This window comes from Trematomus bernacchii, unplaced genomic scaffold (assembly GCF_902827165.1).
Source record: "Trematomus bernacchii unplaced genomic scaffold, fTreBer1.1, whole genome shotgun sequence".
NCBI lineage: Eukaryota > Metazoa > Chordata > Actinopteri > Perciformes > Nototheniidae > Trematomus > Trematomus bernacchii.
In genome coordinates, this window is record NW_022987821.1 from 1629453 (window position 1) to 1657267 (window position 27815).

A 27815-nucleotide genomic window follows, 5' to 3' on the forward strand; every position below is an offset into this window, starting at 1 on the left:
GATCTCACTTCGCTTATTTTTAAGCTTAAATCGTTCGGTCTACAGATGTCCTTATTGTTACCCTGTCTCTCTACAGGACGGATGAACTGATCCAGAAAACCATTCGGGACAAGTTCAGAGAGTGCACCGTGCTCACCATCGCTCACCGCCTCAACACCATCATAGACAGCGACAGGATCATGGTCAGTCCTCTCTTCTGCCTCAGTATACTATGATTCCCAAACAATTATGTTCCGTATAATTGATTACTGATTATATTGTTCTTAAGTAGTGCAGTCATTTAGTACATCAATATGTTATATTACTGTCCATCCGCATTATGCCACTTGGAGAGCCTGACTGAAGTTGTTGTTGTTATCCTGCTTTAAGGTTCTAGACAGCGGAACCATCCAGGAGTTAGACCGGCCCTTTAACCTGCTGCAGAACAAAGACGGAGCCCTCTACAAGATGGTGCAGCAGATGGGTCGGGTGGAGGCAGCCGCCCTGCTGAAGGCAGCCACAGGTGAGGAGAAAAGTGCATAATGAATATTCTTTGGAACTTTACCTTAGACTTTTTTGTTTTTGCTAAATTGATGATTTTTCTCACACTTTCAAAGGCAACTCGGGAGTCTGTCCAGCAGAACAAGATTTAGAGAGAAGGCTAGACTGAGAAGACGTAACCTTTCTCTTATTTTGAAAGGTGCAAATCAACCTGATAATGGTGAAGGACGTCTTTTTCTGCCACCATTTTATTTTCAGTTCTGAAGCTGTGCAGGAAAGTTAGATGTTCAACTGTGTCTTTAAAGTTGATTGTAAGTCAACAATCATGTTTATCACATGTGAATAAGACGGTCCGGTGACGGTCCAACTGGGACATCTTGAAATGGCAATGCAAACCTGGCCCATTTTTAATCTAGGTTTTTCAACTTTTAACTAAGTTCAGGTTTTAAAGTTGCTGAGTTGACGGTTAATGGGTCACCTCATAAGGGTAAACACTTCTGTGCAAATACACATGTGTAAAAATGTGGTGATTGTCAATCGTGTGTTAGTCATCTTACAGTTATTAAGCTTTTTAATGTCTGTTTAGTTTTTTTTTTAAATGCTGCTTTTTTCTTACTGCAGTAAAATGAGACCTATGATGTAAGTTTTTTTATGTATTTAAAATCATATCTCAGCCCAAAACAGAACTGTTTATTCTAAATGCTGGTGCTGTGTTTATTTCTGTGGTTTGTCAGTAGATGACTGAATTCATTCCAAATGGCAGAATGTTTGTGGAGATATTTTCAATGTCATACCATTGATACCATGTGTCAGTTTGTTTTTTCTATTACCATTTCTTTAAACAATGATGGACATATTGGAATAATCAGTGGCGACTGGTGACAAAACCTGATCATGCCCCTCCCTCTCACTGTCTAAGTGAACGGTGACTGTAAAAACTACACTGCGCATGCTCAGAGTATTTTCCTATTTAATGTGTGTGGCAAAAAAATAATGACCATAGGGGCACTGAGCTGCCATCCCCACCATACGTCATCTCACATAATTCAGAGCTGATTGGCTGTAAGTACGTGTGCCGCGAAAAGTGTGGTGTGTGAAGAGGAGACGAGAGAGCTGCAGTGACGCGTCCTACAACCCGGAAGTAAGCTGCGCATGGCTTCCCTCGACAAAAAAGCAATGAGATTTCTCCATAGGATTTTAGAAAATAGCTCGAAATAAGATCTGTGGGAAACGTACCTGTTAGATAAATGCACGTTTTGTTCAGCCGGATAATATCCACATGTCTACCCTACTTTTATAATTTTTGAATCATAAATCTATCTATTAGATTTATGATAGACTTTTGAAACTACAAGAAGATAAGGGGGACTTTTACAAAAAAGTAATAGCATTTTTTTGTCCAGAAGGATAGGCAAATGGACTTCATCTTCAAGTCAAGGGAAGACCGCAATTTTATTGAAAATGGGATCTTACTAAGAGAGAACAATTAAATATTTAAATGATAAAATTACATTTTTTGGGTATCCTTTTGTTGAACTGTCCGTTTAAAATTAATCGAAGCATCAGACAAAAAAAGCTTTTGAAAATAATATTATATTTTGGTTTAGGTCAAAATATAATATTTGTAAACCTGAAGAGTCAGTGCCAGTGCCTCACCAGCCATGAACCTCACTGCACGTCACTGCAGAAGCTTATATAGACATCGAATATAGACATTTTTGTGCCCCACCACTTTTGTACATATCAAAACGCCACTGGGAATAATATTCCTTAAAACGTTCCTATCGTTATTTTTATTTGAATGACCATTTTAGGTAAGCTTCGTAAAAAAATGGCCTTGAAAGTGAAACTTAAGCTAGCTCCATTGCGGAGATATTCCCGTGAGAGTGCGGAAAACTTAATTTTATTTATTTATTTCAAATGTGAAATTTTACCAATATACTCACGGACCACTAGGAGGCGCTCACGGACCACCAGTGGTCCGCGGACCACACTTTGAGAAGCACTGACATAGATGTATCGACCACCTGAGATCAAGTCACCTTGTTTGAATCTCTAACAGACGTTTTTAAAATCAGTGAGCTTATGCTTTTCAATATTGGCTTCTTGTGAATAAATAATACATTTGATCAATTCAAATAAAACAATGCAATTTGTATGCCAACCCTGCCTGCCCAGACCTGAACTGACCTTTCTGCCCATTCAGTTATTGTTCTAGTAGTAACTGACAAATGTCCTTCATGTCTGTCCAAAAAATGGCTTCTGTATTTTCCCCATGTCTGTGTCTATGTGTAGTTTGTTTCCAACTTTGCCTCTGGGGCTTTTCAGCAACTAGGTCAAACACAGCCGTGGCCCCTGGTGTAAACAAGATGTGACACAGCAGCAGCTGGGGCCCGGGATGCAGGGAGACTGCTCACATGCAGATGGGCAGCCAATAGAAACAGCTTTGATCCGTGGCAGGTAGGCTTGGACCTGAAACGTTGAATTTGTCAAAGTAAACAATGCAAGTTTTAAATGTGGGATTCCCTGGCATCTTGTGAAAGTTTGGAATCATATATACTCAATACTGTAAACTCCTATTTAGTTTTGAGAGGATTACTGCTTTTAAGAATGGACTTTTAGTGCCCTCTATTGGTGGCTTATGGGAACAGCAAATGTTTCCCTAATGGAAAGGAATATAGACATGACTTATTTTTAATTGATAACTTCAATAACATACTATCATACTATCATTCCCCAGTATAAAGTCCAGCCTCCTTTTTTGAAAAACACAAACAAAACAAAAATACTTAAATGATTTAACAAGACAAATTATACCGTTTTCAGAAATGTTCAATAAACTGGTTTTGCATCAGATGTAAATGAAGTCCTCCTAATGCATACAGGCCCCCAGCTAACTGGATCTTCAAGCTAACTTAATACATGTTTCCAAAACGTCTTTTTGGATAAAGGTATCTATTTTCTGCAAAGAGGAACGCCCAAACTTTTGTAATTATTTTTTTAAAGTGCTGGTTTTAAAACAGCATTTACTGCGTATGTGAGCCTGTTAAAGCTTATTTATCAGCCTATATTTCCTAGTGGTATTAGCTTATATACTTATTATGGACTGTCTTTCAGTGGATTAAATTGTGAGCCATCAGATGCAGTGCCCTCCATCAGTAATTTCAGCTTTATTGACTCCTCAGACATTGTTTTTCACATTTGATCACACCATTTTTTTTATATCTGTTGCCAAAAATGTATGTTGTTAGATTCCCAAATTGTAATGGATTTGATTTTGTTGTGCAAAAACCTGTAACATTAGAGGATACACTTTAAATTGTTGAAATACAGTGAGGTGTTGTTTCTCAACTAAAATCTGTAAAAACAATCAGCATTTACATCTTCAGTGTAGCTGCTACTAAAATATGTTGTCCAATGTAACGACAATGGGAGCCCCCTTTTAGCATAATCAGATTAAAGTGGGTCACAGGAAACAGTTATTCTCTCAGGGTGCAAAACAAAAGACATTATTCACGTCTCATGGGTTTGAATGATCACCACATACTCCAGTACCGCTCCATTCACCATTTAAATATTGTTTTGTCATGAGGAGAGCGGGCTGTGATAGCCCAGCATGTTTCGTGTGTAGTACTATGGTGGTGGTGCGATGGACATAAAATTGGCCACATTCCAAACATTCCATTGTTACCAGTTATTACCACTGTTGAGTACTGTTGGAGCAGAACACCTCTGCTACGCGCCGTTCGTTGGATGAGGCTGGATCTCTATTAAATTAAGAAAGGAATTGAAAACACCGGAATCAAAGTTATAACAAATTATCTGAGTTTACTTCTGGTAGGAAACCAAACACATATACAAGTTATACAGAGTACTCGAGTACTCCGGGCTTCAGGCTTGTGATGCGGTTTTACAGGTAGACAGACCAGCTTTCAGAAAACGAGAAGTATGGACTCCAGGTTTGTGATGCGGTTTACCGTCTTCTAGCACCAGCTTTCAACAAACCAGAAGCATTTTACACTCAAAAACAATAGTATTCATACTTATATTTCGGGGCGGAGATGTGTTGACTTGTTCCCTCCCCCTTTTATTCGACAGCGAATTAGAGAGCCCCTGGGGAGGAGCTGTGTAAACTGCTCACCTCCCCCAAGTGTTCTTACTGGTTGGATTCACTTCTGGTCGGGTTCAATAGTTCTCACCAGAACTTGGAATTCCAAAGTTCCATAAGGTCAAAAGTCAATCTTTATCTCTGCCTCGATCTTAACTCCATCCCCTTCCCATGGGAGTTTTTCACATAAAGTATCCCTTTTCAGACATTTAAACTTTTCTGCACCTATTTAACGATGTCTTTAATGACCTTAAAAACAACATCTGTTCTTAGGGGTGATAAGGAGCGGTGTAATGTTGTCTTTAACGACCTTAATGACGACATCTGCTTTTAGGGGTGAAACAGGCAAGTTGTGTGTATGACACAGAATCTCTGGGTCAGTGAGTTGTAAGAGAGAATATCCTTTCTATATATATGATTACCCAAAACCGTTGTGATTACTTAAAACAATTCAAAATAATACATGTTTACTTCAATACAGTGTAGAATCATATCTTTTTACTTCAGTACACAGCCCCGGGAAACACGTTTCCAAGAAGACGCTGCTCGAAAACATGATTTTTGGGTGAAACATGCTCGGACACATTACTATAGCCCAGTGTTTCTCAAAGTGGGGGGCGTGACAGGGCGTGACTGTCATGTCAGGGGCGACCTGACCTGTCATGTCAGGTCGCCCTGACATGACAGGGTGACATGACCAGGAGGAAAAATGTTTTTTAAAAATTATTGATTCGAAAATAATATGATACAGTACAAGTACGTCTGGGTCTCTGTTTCATTCAAGCTCGGCTCTGTGTGTGTGTGTGGAACGAGCCATTTTGTGTGCGTGCGCGAGCGAGAGAGAGAGCGCACCGGTACCGGAGATCGTTGTTGTTAGCTTCTGTTGCTAGCGAGCTAGTGGCTGGGTCTCAAACGTTTTGGTCACAATTAATGTAAAAAATTATTTCCGAGGCACACGTTTATATGATCATTATAGTTATACAAAAATAAGAGAATAAACAGGTATGAAAATACTATATGACATAAAAAGAATAAAGTTTAAAAGGGGAGTGATTTGTAAAATATCCATAAAGAAAAAGTAAATCTGTTTACAGTTCTGTTTCATATGGGTGTTGAGAGATGTATCCATAGATCTCTTCATTTTGCTCTCAAAGTGCACCAGATTGGTGCTTTTAACTTCAATATTTAAAAAAAAATCTTCCCGGGGGAGCATGCCCCCGGACCCCCCTATGTTAGGTCCACTCCCCACTTATAAAAATAGCACTTTACCCCTGCTTATTGAGCCTAACAGTTGCGGGTACACTGTGTATTTGCGGGGGGAGTGTTGCAGTAGAAAATTCCACTGTACAGCACCCCCAAAAGAAATCTCTGGCACCGCCACTGAGCCTGCAACCCCGTTTTGAAGAAATGTGCAGAGCAAAACAGGCTCATTGCAGCCACTAATGTGATAAGACACACTTTTTTGCCAAATATCAGCATTTTCTTTCTTTTCATTTTTTTGCACAGATTGCAAAGTGGCAAGTATTATAATTTATTGTTCTGGCAAAGGGATTGCACAATTGTATTATGTATTTATTTTTTGAGCACACAGACTTATGGAGCATTGTTTTATTATCACTGTTCTAGCAAACGAATGCACACGTTCATATTGATGTATTTTAATAAATGTTAACTTACGTGACTATTTGTGTTGGGGGGGCCGACTTGTTTTCTCTCCAGGGGGGGCCTGTCAGAAAAAGTTTGAGAACCACTGCTATAGCCTAACTATAAATATCCACTATTATAACACATTCTCTGTAGTTTCCACGCACAAAACGCTACATCCCAAAGTGTGAGAAAATACCCCTCATTTGCACTTTGTGTGGAGTCGATCTAATTTAGAACAGCACTTGATGACGCCCCTCGAGCACACGTATTGGCTGAGTCTAAACGAGACGTGAATAAGAGCGCGTGGATGGTGGGGAGCGTCATGTGGTGTGTCTCAGCCGCAGCCAGGCACCAGAACTGATGCCAAATAATCATGGAGATTAATAAAAAAGACGGAACCGACAACCCGCTGTCCTCTGCCAGCTGTTTTTCAAAACTCTTCCTGTGGTAAGCTATTGTTACCTCTCGTCATTATCCAAACGTGTTTTCATTGCAGCTGTTGACATGTTGTTTCCTGTTCAAAAGCACTTATTTGTACCTGAAGACTTTTGTATTGGAGAATCACGATTTAAATAATACAAAAAACAGATAACAAATCTTCGTCCCATTGTTCTTTTCCCACCGAGACACCATCGAGGAAGCTGACATTTGATCATATTCTCCCAAGTTTTAATTTCGCTTGCAACTCATTCAAAGTCATTTTCCCTGCAAACTTCTAGGAATGTCCAGTCACTAAATTATTCCACACATTGTTATTCTAGCACAAAGTTAAACGATAAGCTAAATAATGATTTCCTATTGAATTTTACATTTGTCTTCACATAAATAAAATGAATCTATTTAGACTACATAGAACATCTCACGTATAACACTGGTGCTTTTAAGCAGTTTACATTTGTGCCTCGTCAGCACATTTCTGATTTATTTAATCTCTTATATTGATGTATTGCTTGATGCTTTTCCCTCGTGCACCGCATCAGCATGACTCTCATATTGTTTTGGTTCAGATTCCTGAATAGATTAACTTCCTGTCCTGGTCAATACATTGGCTGAGCGGGCAGACACAGGGAGGCTGTAGCTCAGTGGATAGTGTGCTGGACTTCTAATCAGGAGATAGCAGGTTCGAGTCCCACTGCAGTCAACATGTCATTGTGTCTCTGGGCAAGACACTTCACCCCAAATTGCTCCTGTGGGGATTGTCCACAATCAATTGATTAGTAAGTCGCTTTGGATAAAAGCGTCTAACAAATGACATGTAATGTAATGTAACACAGATAGAAGCGCTTGTTTAGTGACTTGATGCTGCACCTGGACTCTTAGTTTTTGCAGCCATGTAGTTCTCCGGACATTTGACGGCTCTGGCACAACATGTTCCCGACCCTCGCCTACCCACCGCAGGGGGAATACATGGCTGCAAAGAGTTAATTTGTTGTGAAATGCGACAAAGAAGGCTGAAAGAAGCAAATACCTTTTTAAAAAAATAAACATTAAAGGAGAGGTGTCATGCTTTTCCGGTTATTACCCGTCCCCTTGTGTGTTATGAAGGTTTTTATGCATGTAAACGGTGTGCAGAGCAGTGTTAATTTCGTCAACGAAAACTATGACGAAAAATGTTCGTCAACGACCTTTTTTACATGACTAAGACGAGACGATGACGAGCTAAAAATAGATTCTTGATAACGAAAATTTGACGAAATGTATATTTAGTTTTCGTTGACGAGACGAGACGGGACTAAGGTGTTAATGGTGGACTATCGGACATTCAAAATGCAGGGTATTTCCCCCCAAGTGTCCGTCTTGTCTGTCAAAATGCATCTTACATTTCTAACTTGCAATATCATTATTTCCGCTCTCTTCACTCCAGAAGAGCGATCTCCCTCTCTCTCTGTGTGCGGGGGCGGGGCCTAACAGACACGCTGCAGCGGCAGAGATCTGCCGGGGACGGAGCGTTCAAAGAATATAGAGACACTCTACAAGACTCGATGTGGACAAAGCTCGTTTGCCATGTTTTCGCGTTAGCGCGTTGACACGAGTAGAGTAGTCTGTCCAAACAGCCGGCCAAAAGGCGTCATATTCAGTCGGAGAAATGCACAATTTTCGACTTCCTTAACTCGTAGCTCTGTTGCCCCAATTACGAGTAACGTTATCACATCAGGTATGCAGAGGTGGGAGAAGTAGCCTACTCAGATCTTGTAGCTAAGTAAAAAAATACCATAGTGTAGGAAGAGTTCCTCAAGTCAAAGTATGATCATTAAAATATATTTAAAGTAGCGACAGTAAAAGTAGTCATTGTGCAGATTGGTCCATTTCAGAATAATATATATGATATGTTTTATAATGATTGATCATTAAAGTGTTCTCAAAGCTGGTAAAGGTGCAGCTAGTTTGAAGGACTTTGTATACTGCAGGGTAGCTTGTGAATTTACTAAAGTCTGAGTTAACACTTGATTATATTTCACATCATTCATCCACATCTGTAAAGTAACTAAAGGTATTAAATACATGTAGTGGAGTAGAAGTACACCATTTAACTATGAACTGTAGTGGAGTAGAAGTACACAGTAGCAAAACATTTAAATACTCCAGTAAAGTACAAGTACCCAACATTTTACTCAAGTACAGTACAATATTTTAACATAATTATATATATTTCATTTATTTCACATTTAAATAAAGCAATTAATTCGGTTAACAATTTGTTAGTTTTTTCCTTTAAAAAATAACAAAAAGTAAATACAAGAATACCGCTAAAGTACCGGATCGATAAGCAGTATTGATAAGACTAGTAGTACCGTAGAAAACCTTAACGATACCCATCCCTAGATATTACACAAGTAAAGTGTTAAGAGAGTGAAATGTTGCTTTACGAATTTCAACACTTGATGCTGTCACCATGATTACAATTTCAGATTCCTGTATTTGCCTAACTGAATTGGTTTAAAGAGAGAAAACATTTTGACTAAAAGTTGACTAAAATGTAATTTTTCATCGACTAAAAGTACACTAAAACGCTTTGAGTTTTCGTAGACTAAAACTAGACTAAAACGTTTTGAGTTTTCGTCGACTAAAACTAGACTAAAACTATGAAGGATAGAAATGACTAAAATGTGACTAAAACGAATAACCATTTTCGTCTAAAGACTAAGACTAAGACTAAATCAAAAACAGCTGCCAAAATTAACACTGGTGCAGAGTCAAAACCCTCAAAGTACACCCTGTAGCGAGTAAAACTCTAACACAGAAAATACCTCCCCAAAACGCCTCGTTGGAGATATGTCACTGCCCATTTGAGTCTTCCATTTCGTTCCGGGTACGGCATGATGTCAAGCGGTACCCGGAACGAAATGGACCAATCCCGAAGAGCCGTTACGTTACGTCCGCGGAGCCGTTACGTTAAGCCCCCGCTGATTGGTCCAAATTGACCGATCCACGGACTTCCTCACACACACATCTGTGTGCAGGGAGCAGGCAGCTCAGCTGATTTCTCCTCCCTGGCTGCAGGCTGATAACAGACAGTTGGGATCGCGGCAAAATTCTCTCTGCAGACCCATTCTCACAGCGTTTATCAACCTTTTTCTTATTCAATATCAAGCCACACTTATTGTTTTTACTTCGGATGTGAGTTTGTGTGTGCTCAGGATGAATTTGGCTGTGTTTCGCTATGTATTCTAAACAAGGAAACAACACCTCCATGGAGCTCAGCGCGATTCACAACGTCCCGACCAATCAGAGCACACTGTGCTCACAGGGAGGGTGGGGGCTGGAGCTATTGGAGCTACAACGAGCCGTTAAAGGCAGATAGTGAAATTCAGTGAATAAAAGTAGTTTACAGAGATGCTGTATGAGAAACCAATGTGAGTTTGGAAAAATGCACAATATAAATCTATTTTAGTAGACCTCAACAATGGAATTATGATCAGTGGAAATGGCCATGACACCTCTCCTTTAAAACATAACATAAAAAAAACTGTATTTCCTCCCTCATAACATTTCTGTGCCTCAGACAGATTTTTAGACAGAAATGTGTAACACTCCTCTCATGGTCTTCACATTATTCTAACCTGCACACAACAATTCTGAGATATTTTGTTAAGCGTTTACGAAAAATGAAATGCTTATTCTTAAATAAGCGCCAAGGAAAAGTCTGTGTGATATGCATTGAAAGCCTAATAGATTAATGTATGTAAAGCTAATCAGATCTGACCCATCTATTAGAAAAACAAGTAAGTAAGCACACTTGCTGTCAAAGGATGTATCTGCAAGTAGCATCTGCATCACAACCTGTAATGGTGTTAGCCTCTCCATTGAATACTTAAGCAATACAAAAATACAATGACACTTGTGTGAGTCATATTCTGTTTAAGTGGCATCACCCCTAAGTGTTTCTAACCGTCTGTTCCAGCTGGTTAGTCCCGTTGCTGCAGCTCGGCCAGAAAAGGAGGTTGGAGGAAAATGACATGTACAGGGTTCTTCCAGAGGATCAGTCCAAAGTGCTGGGAGAGGAACTACACAGGTACTAAATCACCGTGATGCACTGTTGGACACCTCCCAAAAGTCTAAGTCTGTATGCATGCATGTGGAGCCAACAATAACCACTAATTCACTATGTTACTGTACAGAATGAACATGCTGCATTTTCAATGTTGCAGATGTTGGGACCATGAAGTCAGAAAGGCTACGAAGGAGCTCCGGAAGCCAAATCTCACCGGAGTTCTCATTAAGTGCTACGGGATGTCATACGCAATGGCTGGGTTGTTTACATTTTCACTGGTATGTTCTGGCTATTTAAATCCTACTTTACATTTGTCCAAGTGTAATTCATTGTGGGGGGAGGATAAGAAGTAGATTGGTATACCCAAAGGTATTCATCCTACTCAAACTAAACTGAAAGCTTTTCGAGAACATCTGACAGTTAATCTCTTTTGGCATATTTGACAAGCATGTCAGACAAATATCTTGGGGCCCGGGCAATTTAGTGTATTATGTAATTTGACGAAAAAGTTGTAGGAAGCTGCAGTTGAAGAGTTTCGCCGATGGCATCCAGTGTCGTAATGCATTTGTGTCCCTCTTTGACATAAAGGAAGCAATCAAAGTTATCCAGCCTCTTCTTCTGGGCGAAGTGATCCTGTTCTTTGAGAATTATGACGAGCAGACGAGTCTGTGCATGGTGTATGTTTACGCAGCTTCCATGTGCATCTCCACGTTCGCACTGACCATTCTCCAACATCTCTACTATTACCATGTCCAAAGAACAGGCATGAGGATCAGAGTGGCCATGTGTCACATGATATACAAGAAGGTCAGTGATGGGGCAAGCACAATTTCCACTCCTATAAATATGCTGGGAATTGTTTGAGTATTATTTACCAGACAGGTGACTTGTCTCTCATCAGGCTCTGGGCCTCAGCAGTGAATCCATGGGGCAAACAACCACGGGACAAATCGTCAACCTCTTATCAAATGACGTCAATCGTTTTGATGAGGTAAGGCTAGATCAGGGGTAACACTGGCACCATGTTCAATAAAATAAACTGTTAGTGTGTAATGTTAAGTGTCTACTATGCCATGTTTGAACACTGCACCTCATCACAAGGTTGAAAAAATGAAATACAGGCTTGTTGGAATTGGACTCACGATTACTTATTGTCTCGATAGATTACACTGAATCTGCACTACCTGTGGCTGGGACCACTGCAGGCCATGGTGATCATCGTGTTACTATGGTGCCGGATCGGACCCTCGTGTCTGGCAGGTGTGGCAGTCCTTGCCCTCATGATGCCTGTGCAGACAGTGTTTGGAAAGCTCTTTGGCATCTTCAGGTACGCAACAAAGAAACTTAAGAAGTGCAAGGTGGCACTGTTTGAACGAAAAATGTCCAGATAGAACAAATAAAGAGCAAAGTAACGCAGATTTCTCATAAGTTTGGGAAAAGTGGGGTATTTATTAATATTCCTGTATTTTTAAAACTTTGTTTACAGGAGCAAAACGGCAGTCCTTGCTGACAACAGAATCCGCATCATGAACGAAGTGGTGTCTGGCATCAGGATCATCAAGATGTACGCCTGGGAGAAACCCTTCTCAGCTCTGGTTACAGACGTCAGAAGGTAAGGATGCAACTGTTTTGTTTAGAACAGACTTAACAATCTTTGTAATAGTTTCCGCAGCGATAAAATGGGCTATTCATTTGAATTGGGACCACAGGAACATGTGCATCATATGTCCACTAACTTTGGAAAGAATATCAATCCTATGCAGTTTACTTCAGAACTTAATTCAGTCTGGTGCTCCACCCTCTCTAGACTTGAGTTTTGGCGTTGGCCAAAGTGGTGGCGGAGTGTCAAATATCTGCGTTAGGTTGGAGCCAGCTGTTCAGCCAGCTGTTCAGCACAGCTTTTACCTTCAAATCAAGGGGAAGCATTTCGTCACAGCGTCATTGGTTAATCCTGATTCTCAGCTTTCAGTAGGTGTTGTATTGTTAGCTCATCTCCTCTGTCGGTTTGTTTACGGCGTGTCGTACTGGATTCTGTCCTCCCGGATTCTGTCCTCCCGTATGTATCCTTGTCGTCAGCCTGAAAGATCAGCTTAGGGTCCCTGTGACCTACGGTTTGTTGTTTTTGGCTCGCAGGTTGGCCTTACAAAACCTGGTAAGACTTCCCAGTGTCAGTGGGTTCCTCTCCGCCACAGCTGCAGCCTCAATGCACTGTGTCAAAACAGAGCAGTCATTCCAAGGAAGAGCCACAGCTTTATACTAATCATAATAAGTTAGGTTGACTTTAATGTTGCAGAAACATTTTTTTAATTTTCATTTATTCTCGCAAACATTTATAAACCACAACAACAAAGGGTTCTATCGCATGAAAGAGATACATGGCTCCCAGATTATGCTCAGGCCGTGTGGTATTTGTCTTATTTAGTCAACTGTCAATACACCCACCAAATTGTGATAACCTTAGACTCTAGATGATGTTATCAGATGACTCTCCTCAATGCTCAGAGACCCAGACTGAATTATTAGCTTTATTTTGTGGATCAGAGGAAAAGTGCTTTAAGTGACCGGCTTCTATGACTGGTCCTAAAACAACCTAATCAGTCCTCTATCATATAAGATTTCATTTTCATTTCATTTAATCGTTTATTTGAATAGGGACAATGCACTTTAATGAACACTTTAGACAAATAATGCTTCAAGTGTAAATATGCCGGATTTTAGCTTTGAGCTAATTTCCATCCGTAGTCCCTGACATATAACATATAAGATTATGTGTATCTTGTCACTCTTAGTTTTACAGGGGTTGGATAATCATTGACACTCTGACTCAGACACTCTTATTTACACATTAACTCCTTTCTATGAAACCATTTGGAAATCCTAGAGCTTTTAAAAATAACAGGATGTATTCATTTACAATGACATTTTTTTTTTTTTTTTTTTTTTTTTTTAAACGTGAGAACATTTGACTGCTGTTTTACTTTGCTGTATCTAGATAAGCACAAGTTAAATCTTCCTTGTTATACACGTGTGTTAACTTTGTGGACTTTGTTAATATTGAGTGTCAGCAGCGAGCACCTGACAATGGCATGCCATGTGGGAAAAAGTTTGTGCTTACTGAGAAACAAAGAGGAATAATCACATGATTGAACATTTAATGGCACACACACAAGTAGAGACAGTTTTGTAGCTAACTGCCAACCCACAAAACTGATGTTAGCATTAGCTCGTGATAATGGGGATTTCTTTTTCAAATAGGAAATACTGTATTTGATAAGTGTGACCTAACAATGTTGCAAACTGGAAATATCTTAAACGGTACAATAAGCCTCACATTGTATAACATTAATAACTGAATTAAATTAACCAGCAAATAGCATTGATAAGGTTAGAATTAGCAGATATTTACCACTTAGTCTAAACTACTGCATACAAACACATCCAAAGCTACTTACATAAAGTGCTAATGGTTGAGTATTTTATAAATTAGACACTAAAGCTGTCGCCTTTGGCAGTTTTGTGACCCAAGTTTAGTGTCTTTCTGTTGTAGAAGTTCCCTGTTTTTTTTGACAGAATTGCAGGAATTTTCTCTGCACATTTTTGCCAGATTACGGGTGTTTCGTAATGCTATCGCACACTTTTGTAAAATAAGCAGGTCCAGACTCACTTGCATTAACTGAGAATTTAGGAATCTACATGCTTACTCATTAATAAAAGCATGCACAAAGGGATATAAGATGGTGCCTTTGTGTCATTTGATTTATGTGTCACGATCTTGACCTTCCTCATGTTGTCTTCTATTCTAGGAAAGAAATCAGGCAGATTTTGAAGAGCTCCTACCTACGAGGACTCAACATGGCCTCCGCCTTTGCCAGCAGCAAGATCATAGTCTTTATTACCTTCACTGTCTACGTTCTCCTGGGGAACACCCTCGATGCCAGCAGTGTGTTTGTCACAGTTTCCCTGTACGGCACCATCAAGCTCACCGTCACCCTGTTCTTCCCACTGGCCATTGAGAAGCTGTCGGAGACTGCGGTTAGCGTTCGCAGAATTGAGGTAATTTGGTTCATTTGTTCTACCTTAGAGATGTGTCGAAGTGAATTACTTTGCACATAATTGAAGTCCTGAATGGCTGGTTGTTATACCACAGATAACAGGTTTGTGTAATCTGTTACTGGCCCACAGTAAACTGGGTCATTGTGTAACTGATCTTTCAAAATCCAGCAAAGACACCAAAGATAAGGATTATCTGCAAACTAGGGGGAACAACTAGTGCGCATTTTAAATCTTGCTGTGTCCTTAGTGAATGATCAGTAACACATTAAATAACACAAGGACGTCCAAGACACACTCTTCACAACCTGAATCCTAATATCAGAGTTTATGAGTGACCCTGTAGGTAGTAAAACAACTGCAACAACAGATTATAGGTTGGAATTATAGGTCGCAGTGACAATAGTTCTAAGTCTTGTGTCCATTAACCACTTCCAGGAATTTCTTCTGCTGGAGGAGATTGAGAGGAAAAGCTGTGGGCTTTCTCTCAAGGAAAAGAAGGACAACTCTGTTGAGATTAAGAAGATGACCTGCTACTGGGATAAGGTGACTATTTTACCCCTAAAACGTTTTCTGACATTACTGTAAATGTCATCTTACAGAATATGTGTGTCAAAGTCAGCTTTATTGTCAACATTTCTACATGTGTTATACATCCAGAAATCTCGAGATACCGTTTCCCGCAGTCCCACAGTGTGACATATATATACATAAAACGAAAAAAGGGCCTAGACAAACGGGGTATACAACTAAGTAATAGTTGTATTAAGTGCTGGTTAATAATATATTTAAAAACACAGTCCACAGAACATACATTAATGCAAGTATTTTTTGTGCAAAATAGAAAAATGTGGGAGTGTGTGCTTTGATGCAGTGTGTTGCAAACATTGCAAGTCTTGAACCTTGTGTTAGAACCCAGAGGCTTGTTTGTGGTTTTAAACAATGTGACTAAATGCCACATCTGTTGTGAAATACAAGAATTTCTATCTGGTAATTGTAACTCTCAATTACTGTGTTTTTTGTATCCTGCAGAGTTTGGATGCTCCATCGCTGCAAAACATCTCTATCACAGTGAAGTCTCACGAACTTCTGACTGTAATTGGCCCAGTGGGTGCCGGAAAGGTCAGTACAGCGGTGTAGACTACTTAATCTTCTGGATTATGAAGGCCTAAAACTGGCCTACGGAGTTTTGTCTGAGCACTAACCATATTTAAAACGGTCCATTCCCTGTTCCTACCAGTCCTCTCTGCTGAGTGCCATCCTGGGAGAACTGCCTCGTGACTCGGGAAACCTCAAGGTCAAAGGTCAGCTGACATATGCCGCGCAGCAGCCCTGGGTGTTCCCCGGAACCGTCCGCAGTAACATCCTGTTCGGAAGAGAGTTTAACCACCAGAGGTATCAGAGAGTCCTCAGGGCGTGTGCTCTCAAGAGGGTGAGATACAACAAAATGCCCTTCCTCATAAATGATGTAATATCAAACCCACCTGCAACCCATCAATGTTTAGTTAGAAATGTTAATTTGCTGACCTGCAAATCACTAAAAAGTGCAGTCGGGAAGACTAGTGTTTTACTTTGAAGAAGATTTGCCTGAAATGCCAAGATTTTCAACTAAGACATACAAAAAAGAAAGCTAACAGGGCATGCACATATATATTGTATTTGTACTAAACCTTCATTATGTGTGATTGCAGGACATGGAGCTGCTCCCAGATGGAGACCTGACACTGATCGGGGACAGAGGGGCCACCCTCAGCGGGGGACAGAAAGCTCGGGTCAACCTGGCCAGGTGAGACAACTATCATCTCTTGTTAATCAGGCCAGCAACTTTATAGAAACACACTTGGTAGAACTTTCCACGTTAGTTTTTACTTCCGTAGATTAGTTTATGATTTAGTTCATATTTACTCAAATCATGTTTGGGCTTATTGGAATGTGTGTGTGTGTGTTTTCAGGGCTGTGTATCAGGACGCAGACATCTACCTGCTGGATGACCCTCTGAGTGCTGTGGACGCAGAGGTGGGGAGACACCTGTTTGAAAAGTGAGTGACCTGTTGTGGGCCAAATCCATTACTCATAGTGATAATAATACAGGCAGTGAAAACTAGGGCTGTCAGTCGATTCAAATATTTAATCGCGATTAATCGCATGATTGTCCATAGTTAATCGCGATTAATCGCAAATTAATCGCACATTTTTTATCTGTTCTAAATGTACCTTAGAGGGATATCTTTCAAGTTTTTAATACTCTTATCAACATATGAGTGGACAAATATGCTTTATATGTTTGTTTATTATCATTTGAACAATGACAAATATTCTCATGAATATTAAACACAACAACCTGTGAACATTACAAATATTCGCCTCAATTCAACCTGGAACCTCCTTCATACAATAATTGTGTGTGTGTGTGTGTGTGTGTGTGTGTGTGTGTGTGTGTGTGTGTGTGTGTGTGTGTGTGTGTGTGTGTGTGTGTGTGTGTGTGTGTGTGTGTGTGTGTGTGTGTGTGTGTGTGTGTGTGTGTGTGTGTGTGTGTGTGTGTGTGGTGTGTGTGTGTGTGTGTGTGTGTGTGTGTGTGTGTGTGTGTGTGTTGTGTGTGTGTGTTGTGTGTGTGTGTGTGTGTGGTGTGTGTGTTGTGTGTGGTGTGTGTGTGTGTGTGTGTGTGTGTGTGTGTGTGTGTGTGTGTGTGATGTGTGTGTGTGTGTGTGTGTGTGTGTGTGGTGTGTGTGTTGTGTGTGTGTGTGTGTGTGTGTGTGTGTGTGTGTGTGTGTGTGTGTGTTGTGTGTGGCCCCTGTGCTGCAATCGTTGGAGCTATGTGCAGCTCAAGGCATATATGCTCGAATGGGAGCTGCCTGGACGCTGCAATCATGTTGCGCGTACGATCCGTGCTGAGTGTGCTGACTTTTCGTACAATGTCCCACTGTCTGGCTACCTGCATAAAGTCAAGTGCTCGGCGCAGTTGTCGGCGAAATGTCATTGAAACAGCTCCTTAAATCCGTTAGCGCAGCTAGCTAGCACCAGATGCTAACAACAACAACACGTAAGGTGTGCCTCGCTCGCGCCACACATACACACTCCCTCCCGGTCCTCCCGATGGCCAGTCCGGGCCTGCCGGTGAGCGTGGAAGTGTGGTCTGCCACAAGCGGGCGGCAGGAGCGAGGCTGTCAGCATCAGCTTGTCGATGGTATTTTACACTCGATGCGCTCTGAAACTACGGCGGCGGAGGACAAAAAATACACATGCGTTAATCGCGTTAAAATAATTAGTGGCGTTAATTTTTTTTTTGCGTTAACGCGTTATTAACGCGTTAACTTGACAGCCCTAGTGAAAACACAAACGCATTTACATTTCTTTACAATTTCATACTAACAGGAAAAGATGTGTTTACACAAGCTGTCAATCTGCTGTGTCATTTGAGTGGATTCCAGTTAGAAAGTATAGTAGATGATTGAAATCCTTTTCAAGTGGGGAAAGGGCACAAAAAGCTGTGAATAATTGACAATAAGTGTCTTAAACAAATGCATTGTGGGACCAAAGTATCTGTCTATAGCTCACTCAAAAATGTGCTAGTTTGGAAATGCGGGTCACATGGTTCAGATATAACTGTGTGATATAAGTGTCAAAAGCTCATGCTCAAAACCTGGTGCCAAAAGACTTGATGGGAAAGAAATGTGCAGTGTTAAAAGTGAATTTTAGACTCCAATGAGTTCTAAGAGAAGCTCATCTGACTGAATAAACAGACACTTTATTTACTTAATGAGTGTATTGTGTCTGTGTGTCCTCAGGTGTATCTGCGGCCTGCTGAAGAACAAGTGTTGTATCCTGGTCACCCACCAGCTTCAGTACCTGCAGGCGTCCGACCAGATCATCGTCCTCAAGGAGGTTAGTGCTTTCTGAGCTTTTGAAACTGAAGACACTTCTCGTAGACACAGTACGAAAGGCAGTATGAGGACGAATATGCAGGATGTAATATTGCTCTGCATCACTGTTGCAGTTGCAAATGGTTGAAGAGTGACACACCTTGTTTTGCTCTGGAAGATCAGCACCCTCGTTTTCTTTTGGAGTGGAATTTGAGTTGGCTAATGTAGCTCAGTTGTGTAGCTCAATATTAGCTTCTTTCTCATTGAGACATTTCCCCCAAGGATTCACCAGCAGCGTCACCTCTTTGTCTCTCCCAGGGTCACATCATGGCCGAGGGAACCTACAACGAGCTTCAGAGCTCTGGACTCAACTTCCAGTCCCTGCAGAGAAGCGACGAGGATCAGGAGTGCTCCATTCGATCACCAGAGCCAGACAGACTGTCCCTTCTCAGCAAGAGGACAAATAACTCTCACAGTTCCCAGAGCAGCCTCCTGGAGCCCGAGAGCAGATTCACTGACCAGCAGCTTCCGGTACGTGCCATTCAAAATAAAGTGTTTTCAGGGTTATTCTACAACTGTTTCAAGTGTTTGGTATTATATTTGTATAAGCATCCTGCTCATTTGTTTCAACCATTATTTTGCCGTATAACAAATCTGGTCTATAATACCTTCTTTAAGACATTTTATAAGGCATGACTGTATACAAACGTGTCCATATAAATCCCACAAGTGGAGTTAAATCAGAGTGAAGATGAGCCTGTATGAAGTGAGTGCAGAGCTGAAATTGCAAGGTTGATTCCATAATAGAAATCGTATAACCAAGTGTCAGGTAATCACACCTATTTTCATCTGCAAGAACTCATTTAAATCAACTCATTTCCCCTCTGAACTGAGCACCTCTTTTTATAAATAGCACATGCACTGTTGTGTAATTTGAAAAAAACAAACTTGGAAACATAGTTTAGTGGATTTCTAGGAATTAGGAGACGTGCTGGAAAAACAAGAGGATTACCAGTAAACAGGAATTATTACATAATGTTTCTATGATAAGCTGTGAATGTCTGAGAAGTCGGGTCATTGAAACAAAACTCATAATAAAATCTTTGTTCCAGTGTCCTTTGTACAAATCTGCACAGTAAAGTAAAGTATGAAGTGGAAGCCAGTAGTATGAATATGTAGAACGCTTTGTTTTTCAGGCTGAAACAGTGCCCAGCGTGGAAGAGGAGAGCCGAGCTGAAGGAAATGTTAGCGGCCACATTTACCTCAAGTACTTCACTTCAGGCCTCAGCCCTGCGGTGCTGGTGTTTGTAGTGCTGATCAGTGTCCTAGCTGAGGTAAGAGATGGCTCATAGGCCTTTCATATTCTCCAGAAGCAACTTTATTTGATCTATTTTGTAAAAAGCTCATACTGATATATGTGCTTCATGTTTCTTTTTGATGTGCTAAGCTAATCAATGATTTGTACCACAGTAAATGTCTAGTAAAAAAAAAACGTCCATGTATAGGGTGCGTATATAATGCAGGACTGGTGGCTCGCATACTGGTGAGTGTTTATCCAGGGCTATTCACACTCTCTAGTCGCGTGTTTTTTTCAAGTTGTTTTTTGAACCATGTAATATGTATTAGTTTGCCGTGCGCCTGGTCTGATTTGTTGATGCTCTGTCAACAGGGCGAGAGGGGAGTTCTTGAACAGCACAGCCAGAGATGTTATCCTCGGCTCTGGCATCAATGCTACTCGCTCAGAACGAGAGTCCGATCTCACGTTTCACCTTGGCATTTATGCAGGTGAGCCTTCCCTTCCTATCACCACAAATACTGTTTGTGGTGTTTTTAAAGTCCGTGCTATTAAGTAGAGCATGTTCAATTGCAGTCTTCTTGTTTCTTTCTCTCAGGTTTGACAGCGGCTGCGGTGGTCTTTGGCTACATACGCAGTTTGGTGTTGTTTCACGGACTGGTCAGATCGTCTCAAACTCTGCACAACAGCATGTTCAGCGCCGTCATCCGCACGCCTGTTCGCTTCTTTGACGTCAACCCCATAGGTGAGCCCCGCACTTAAGAGTCACTACCGTTTAAAATGGAGCAGAGGTCCTGTTTCAATAGTACGATATATGGAGGCAAACCAGGCTTCTGACCTTCTGGTTAAATAAGTGGCATTTGTTTTTCTAACTGACTTGTCTTTCTTTGCTTTGTAGGAAGGATTCTCAACAGGTTTTCCAAAGACATCAGCCAGGTGGACTCCCTGTTACCCATCACCTTTGTGAACTTCTATCAAGTAAGAAATGAGTGCCATTTTAAATGACACATACACTGATTGTGTTAGTTCTCCAGTTCTTTAAGTCAGTGGTTCTCAAACTTTTTTCAATAATGTACCCCCTTTGAAAAACAATGTCAGCTACCCCTGATCAGCCCAAAAACAATTTTTTAGGGACAAAATGCCTATATAAAGAGGTACAGTACAGCGCTGCACCATCAGTGTCTGATTTATTAAAACAACAACCTTGTAACTGAGAAACACTTAAATGCTACATTTCAAATGTTCAATCCATCACTAAATTCATGGCAAACCAATTTTAACATCATGCAATAACACAGAGGACATTAGTTGCATTGAACTGATCTTTTTAATAAGTTGTACTTACGTTGTACTTACGTTTTCTTAGTGAGAAACATGGGCACTGAGGATCTTTGTCATTCTGACAGGGAGGCAACTGCAGTTATTACACTTCACGCTTTGAAATATGTACAACTCAAATAAAATTAAAATAAATCAAAACAACTGTACATTAATTTAGCTTGAGCTGGCTTTAATACTTTCTTTATGGTATTCAAATTGGGCTCAAGTAGAACCTTTCCCCATGTATTTAGCTAGTTCTGAGAGAATAATCAACATTGTGCATAACACCTCTATCAGCTGACGCCAACAGCCCAAGGTTGCAGGCTACTTTGAAAAATATAAAATATAAATCATATACTGGTTTGTTTAACACCTTTATGTTTACCACATCATTCCATATTATGTTTTTTCATAGTTTTGATGTCTTCGGTATTAATCTACAATGTAAAAAATAATCAAAATAAATCAAAACCTTCGAATGAGAAGGTGTGTCCAAGCTTTTGACTGGTACTGTATGTGATCAAAGGTTTTCAAATGCTGCAGCAACTGTCATGGGGGGGCAGTGTGTGTGTGTTGTACATTCCTGCGAATATGTCTCCTCCCAGGTAATGATTGCACAATGACCCACAGCATCTCTGTTCTTTAAAGGGGACCTATCATGCAAAATGCACTTTTGTACGTCTTTTATACATGAATATGTGTCCCCGGTGTTCCAGGGAACTCACCAAGTGTCAGAAAATACAACCCTCTCTATTTTCCTCCATACCCAAATCTCTAAAAAAGGGGCTGCAACGGATCTGATAAAAACTGATCCAGATTTGAACACTTTCCTGACATCAGGACAGTGGCGCTACGGCTATTGGGCCAACTCCACCAATCAGGAGGAGACAGCCACGGCATTGCCGTTCGAAAGCGCTGGAGACGTTGTAGTACATATGCCAGGCCTCTAGATGGTGCTGTTGCTCACAGAATCAACCCTTGCTAAAACAGATCTAAAAATTTTCAAATTGAGCAAAATGAGACATGGCTAAAATGCATGATCTGTTTGGTATTTAGAAAAAAAAAAAGTATAAATATGCCTTATATATCCTACAATATATTATTCAAATATAGCATGATAGGTCCACTACGCCCAGCTGCAGTCTTTTTTAACCATGCATGGAATCCATGAAAAGTTTCAGTCTGGCTTCAAACCCATGCACAGCACTGAAACAGCCCTTTTAAGAGTGTTTAATGATCTGCTCCTAGCCGCCGACTCAGGTAGCCCAGCTGTCTTGGTGCTGTTAGACCTGACAGCTGCCTTTGACACTGTGGACCATAGCATCCTGTTGTCACGGCTTGAACAGTCCGCTGGCATCACAGGCTCTGCCCTTGCATGGTTCAGGTCCTACCTGACAGACCGTAGCTTCTCGGTACAGCTAGGTGTCTTCTCCTCTGCCAAAGCCCCTCTTACATGTGGGGTTCCCCAAGGCTCGATTCTGGGCCCCATCCTTTTTCTACTGTACATACTGCCCCTAGGTTCAATTCTCACTAAACATAATATTCCCTTCCACTGCTGCGCCGACAATGTACAGATATATCTGCCTCTCAAAGCAAATGTCAAACACTCACTACAGCAGCTGATGGACTGCTTAACAGAGATAAAATCCTGGCTGAGCAAAAACTTTCTCAACCTCAACGAGAGCAAGACTGAGGTCATCTTTTTTGGACCCCAACCTCCAGCCTCTCCGGTTGATATTCTGGGCTCTCTCAAAAAAAACATCCTCCCCTCGGTCATGAACCTTGGAGTGACCTTCACTAGCACTTTTAAATTCGACAAGCAGGTCAGCACCGTAGTCAAATCCTGCTTTTTTCAAATAAGACTATTGGCCAAAACCAAGTCGTATTTATCTTTTAATGACTTAGAAAGGGTTATTAACGCCTTTGTAACCTCAAGACTGGACTATTGCAACGCTCTGTATGTGGGTATGGACAAGGTCTCAATTAAACGCCTGCAGCTAGTCCAAAACGCAGCTGCACGTTTGCTGACTGGCCACAAAAAGCGTGACCACATCACCCCAATTCTGGCCTCACTACACTGGCTTCCAGTTCGGTTCAGAATTGATTTTAAAATCCTTTTATTTGTTTTCAAAGCACTAAATGGGCTGGCTCCGGCCTATATAGCCAACTCCTCCAGCGCTACACCCCAGCCAGAGCTTTAAGGTCTGCTGACCAGCTGCTGCTGGTAGTGCCCAAGACCAGGCTTAAAACCCGAGGGCACCAAGCCTTCGCAGCAGCTGGCCCTAGGCTCTGGAACACTCTGCCCCTCCATGTGAGGTCGGCCCAGACCCTAGGGGTTTTTAAATCTACTCTAAAAACACACTTCTTCTCCCTGGCCTTCTAGTTAGAGCGGAGCACGACTCCTGACTTTTCCTTGTGTTTTTTATTTTTTATTTTTTATATATATCTGTTGTAATTTATTGTCTTTTATTGTGATTATAGTAATGTGTTTTTATTACATGTACAGCACTTTGGCTCGACCAAAAATCGCTTTTAAATGTGCTTTATAAATAAAACTTGATTTGATTTAAGTCAACAATTCTCGACATGATCTCATTTTTCTTGAACTACTAAATATGTATTATTGTGGTTTTGCAGTTATTTTTACAGAATGTGGGCGTGATCGCGGTGGCGGCCTCGGTCATCCCTCTCATCCTCGTCCCCGTCATCCCTCTGCTCTTCATCTTCTTGTACTTGAGACGTTTCTACCTCCGTACATCACGAGACGTCAAGCGCCTAGAATCTACAAGTATGTGTTTACTTGTAGATTGACGAGTGGGCTTTTTTAAATAACGTTATATAATAATGTTTGATACACACAGAGATGAGCAGATGAAAACGATGGTTTCAACCCCTCTTTTTTTTCTCCTGCAGCTCGGAGTCCCGTGTTCTCGCACCTGTCTTCATCTCTTCAGGGCCTGTGGACCATCAGAGCCTTTAGAGCTGAGGAGAGGTTAACGAAAGCCTTCGATGCTCATCAGGACCTGCACACAGGTTCTACTTTACTTCATATTGAGCTTTTCATCGTAAACATGTTACCTTTCAAAAGTTTGGTTATTATTGTCTGCTCTGTCAGTGTGGACAAATACGGTCTTTGCTGAAATCCATTTTCTCTCTCTGGTTTCAGAGGCGTGGTTTTTGTTCCTGATGACGTCCCGCTGGTTCGCTCTTTACCTGGACAGCATTTGCTCAGTATTTGTCACCTTCGTAACCTTTGGCTGTATCCTGCTCAGAGATGGTAAATGCACCCAGAACGACTGTCAATCAATTTTAGTACCAAGCTTCACAAACGAGTGCAATCGGGTACCTGTATTTATGCAGCACATAAATAATAAAAACATCAGCCGTTGACCAAAGTGCTGCAAAGGCACATTATACAAATCAATAAAATGTGAACAGCAGAATATTAAGGAGATAAGCATGCACATAGTATTAAGGAAATTGAAGCACAACAGAAGACAAAGACAAGGTGTTTAACTCAACTAAAACTGAGCAGCTTTTACTAATCCTAATGGATTAGTGGCAGCCACTGCAAAGAAAGTGTTGAAAGAGTGACGATTAAGACAATAAATGCACAAAATATCTTCTGGGTATAATATCCTCTCACGTCTCTTTAAGAGCAGAATGGCTTCCTCCTTTAAGGGAGTTCCCTACAGCGAGTAACGTAAAACCTTGTAAAGAGTTTGCCTCGAAAAACAACCCTTCAACCTGAAACAGACCCTGAAATGGAATTTCGTGTGTGTGTGTGTGTGTGTGTGTTTCTCAGGGCTGAATGCTGGGGAGGTGGGGCTGGTGCTGACGTATGCTGTGACTCTGGTGGGCAGCTTCCAGTGGATGGTGAGGCAAAGTGCCGAGGTGGAGAACATGGTGAGAACTGAATGACCTGTTGGTCTGTCTGTCTCGTGAAGCAGTGTCTCAGGAATGCCTGCTGGGAATCTGTTCAACCGTCTGCTTGATTGAGTCATGGTCACTGTGACCTAATAAAACATGACACTCTTACACACATGTGTAATAGGATATAAGGATGTGATTACATTAGCAGCTGATCAGGCTCAGGTTTTAACTTGCGTGTTATGTTGTTGGAGACTAACAGATGTAGTACATTAGTGTAGCTGTTTATGGAGGACAAAAGTATACAATGAAGAGAAGCAGCAGAATTAACACAACTAACAAACATTATAAATAATGTCTCTTTGAAGATGACGTCAGTGGAGAGGGTGGTGGAGTACACCGAGCTGGAGAGTGAGGCACCCTGGGAAACTAAGAAGCGTCCTCTTCCTGATTGGCCCAACAAAGGCCTAGTGACCTTTGACCGCGTCAGCTTCTCCTACAGCCCAGAGGGAGCGCCGGTCCTCAAAGACATCAGCTTCACCTTCAAACCCAACGAGAAGGTGAGACACATGTTGGCTCCCCGCCAGCGTCTGCCTCATTTATTAGTTAATATTTTGAACACACATGACTGATGTCGCTCACTCTTGTTCTCTGTGTGTCAGGTGGGCATCGTGGGGAGGACGGGCGCCGGGAAGAGCTCTCTGGTGTCGGCTCTGTTCCGCCTGGCCGAGCCTCAGGGGAAGATCTACATAGACGGAGTTCTGACCTCTGAGATCGGCCTCCACGACCTGCGCACCAAGATGTCCATCATCCCTCAGGTGAACATCCAAAGACCCTCTGTTACCATGAATTTTGGAAAATGATGTCATTGTAGCAATTGGATACATTGAACTTTTTATATTCTGACCATGAAATCTTTGTTTTCAGTATCTGAATCTAGAGATTTAATGTTATTTTTGCCCATTTGAGGATGAAAATCTAGCTCGAGTCTGACCACGTTTCTGTTCCCCTTTTCCCCAGGACCCGGTGCTGTTTACAGGCTCCATGAGAAAGAACCTGGACCCCTTCGGACAGCACTCTGACGAGGACCTGTGGAGGGCTCTGGAGGAGGTCGGTACCCCCCGTCTGTCCTGCAGTTCAGTGAGATCTCACTCTGCTCGGTGCATCGGGCTAACTCCCCCTTTCCCTCCCGCAGGTGCAGCTCAAGTCGGTGGTGGAGGAGCTGCCCGGGAAGCTGGAGACGGTGCTGGCCGAGTCGGGGTCCAACTTCAGCGTGGGCCAGAGGCAGCTGGTGTGTCTGGCCCGGGCCGTCCTCCGACAGAACCGCATCCTGGTCATCGACGAGGCCACGGCCAACGTGGACCCCAGGTACCGCTCGGCAAGATCTCGCTTCGCTTATTTTTAAGCTTAAATAGTTCGGTCTACAGATGTCCTTATTGTTACCCTGTCTCTCTACAGGACGGATGAACTGATCCAGAAAACCATTCGGGACAAGTTCAGAGAGTGCACCGTGCTCACCATCGCTCACCGCCTCAACACCATCATAGACAGCGACAGGATCATGGTCAGTCCTCTCTTCAGCCTCAGTATACTATGATTCCCAAACAATTATGTTCCGTATAATTGATTACTGATTATATTGTTCTTAAGTAGTGCAGTCATTTAGTACATCAATATGTTATATTACTGTCCATCCGCATTATGCCACTTGGAGAGCCTGACTGAAGTTTTTGTTGTTATCCTGCTTTAAGGTTCTAGACAGCGGTACCATCCAGGAGTTAGACCGGCCCTTTAACCTGCTGCAGAACAAAGACGGAGCCCTCTACAAGATGGTGCAGCAGATGGGTCGGGTGGAGGCAGCCGCCCTGCTGAAGGCAGCCACAGGTGAGGAGAAAAGTGCATAATGAATATTCTTTGGAACTTTACCTTAGACTTTTTTGTTTTTGCTAAATTGATGATTTTTCTCACACTTTCAAAGGCAACTCGGGAGTCTGTCCAGCAGAACAAGATTTAGAGAGAAGGCTAGACTGAGAAGACGTAACCTTTCTCTTATTTTGAAAGGTGCAAATCAACCTGATAATGGTGAAGGACGTCTTTTTCTGCCACCATTTTATTTTCAGTTCTGAAGCTGTGCAGGAAAGTTAGATGTTCAACTGTGTCTTTAAAGTTGATTGTAAGTCAACAATCATGTTTATCACATGTGAATAAGACGGTCCGGTGACGGTCCAACTGGGACATCTTGAAATGGCAATGCAAACCGTCATTTTTAATCCAGGTTTTTCAACTTTTAACTAAATTCAGGTTTTAAAGTTGCTGAGTTGACGGTTAATGGGTCACCTCATAAGGGTAAACACTTCTGTGCAAATACACATGTGTAAAAATGTGGTGATTGTCAATCGTGTGTTAGAGTCATCTTACAGTTATTAAGCTTTTTAATGTCTGTTTAATTTTTTTTTAAATGCTGCTTTTTTCATACTGCAGTAAAATGAGACCTATGATGTAAGTTTTTTTAATGTATTTAAAATCATATCTCAGCCCAAAACAGAACTGTTTATTCTAAATGCTGGTGCTGTGTTTATTTCTATTTCATACTTACTGACCGCCAGAGGCGGTGCTTTAGCACTGGATATTTTCTGTCTCGCGCATGCGTAGGTCGAATATTTATATCAACAAAGTCACGTGTGACCTCGTATG

General features: G+C 41.5%; 2 protein-coding genes across 2 annotated transcripts in view; both read left to right on the top strand.

The window, feature by feature from the left end:
* Positions 1-1333, top strand: part of LOC117498968 (multidrug resistance-associated protein 4-like) — a 30129-nt gene extending 28796 nt beyond the window's left edge. Inside the window, exons 29-31 of the mRNA XM_034151184.1 lie at positions 77-182; positions 370-502; positions 597-1333. Coding sequence (XP_034007075.1) covers positions 77-182; positions 370-502; positions 597-649 — 292 coding nt within the window. The 3' untranslated portion in view covers positions 650-1333. The remainder of the gene's footprint in view (positions 1-76; positions 183-369; positions 503-596) is intronic.
* Positions 1334-6572: 5239 nt separating this feature from the next.
* On the top strand, positions 6573-27634 carry LOC117498967 (multidrug resistance-associated protein 4-like). Its single transcript, XM_034151183.1, has 31 exons — positions 6573-6682; positions 10638-10748; positions 10885-11005; positions 11316-11534; positions 11629-11718; positions 11891-12054; positions 12214-12339; positions 14531-14780; positions 15216-15323; positions 15810-15899; positions 16018-16209; positions 16469-16563; positions 16730-16816; positions 18563-18659; positions 18956-19168; positions 19834-19971; positions 20143-20180; positions 20307-20422; positions 20530-20676; positions 20830-20909; positions 23889-24039; positions 24165-24284; positions 24418-24528; positions 25057-25157; positions 25490-25681; positions 25784-25939; positions 26142-26231; positions 26317-26489; positions 26580-26685; positions 26873-27005; positions 27100-27634. Exons 1-31 carry the CDS (start codon positions 6609-6611, stop codon positions 27150-27152), a joined length of 3942 nt encoding a protein of 1313 aa, XP_034007074.1. The 5' UTR covers positions 6573-6608; the 3' UTR covers positions 27153-27634.
* Positions 27635-27815: the final 181 nt, after the last annotated feature.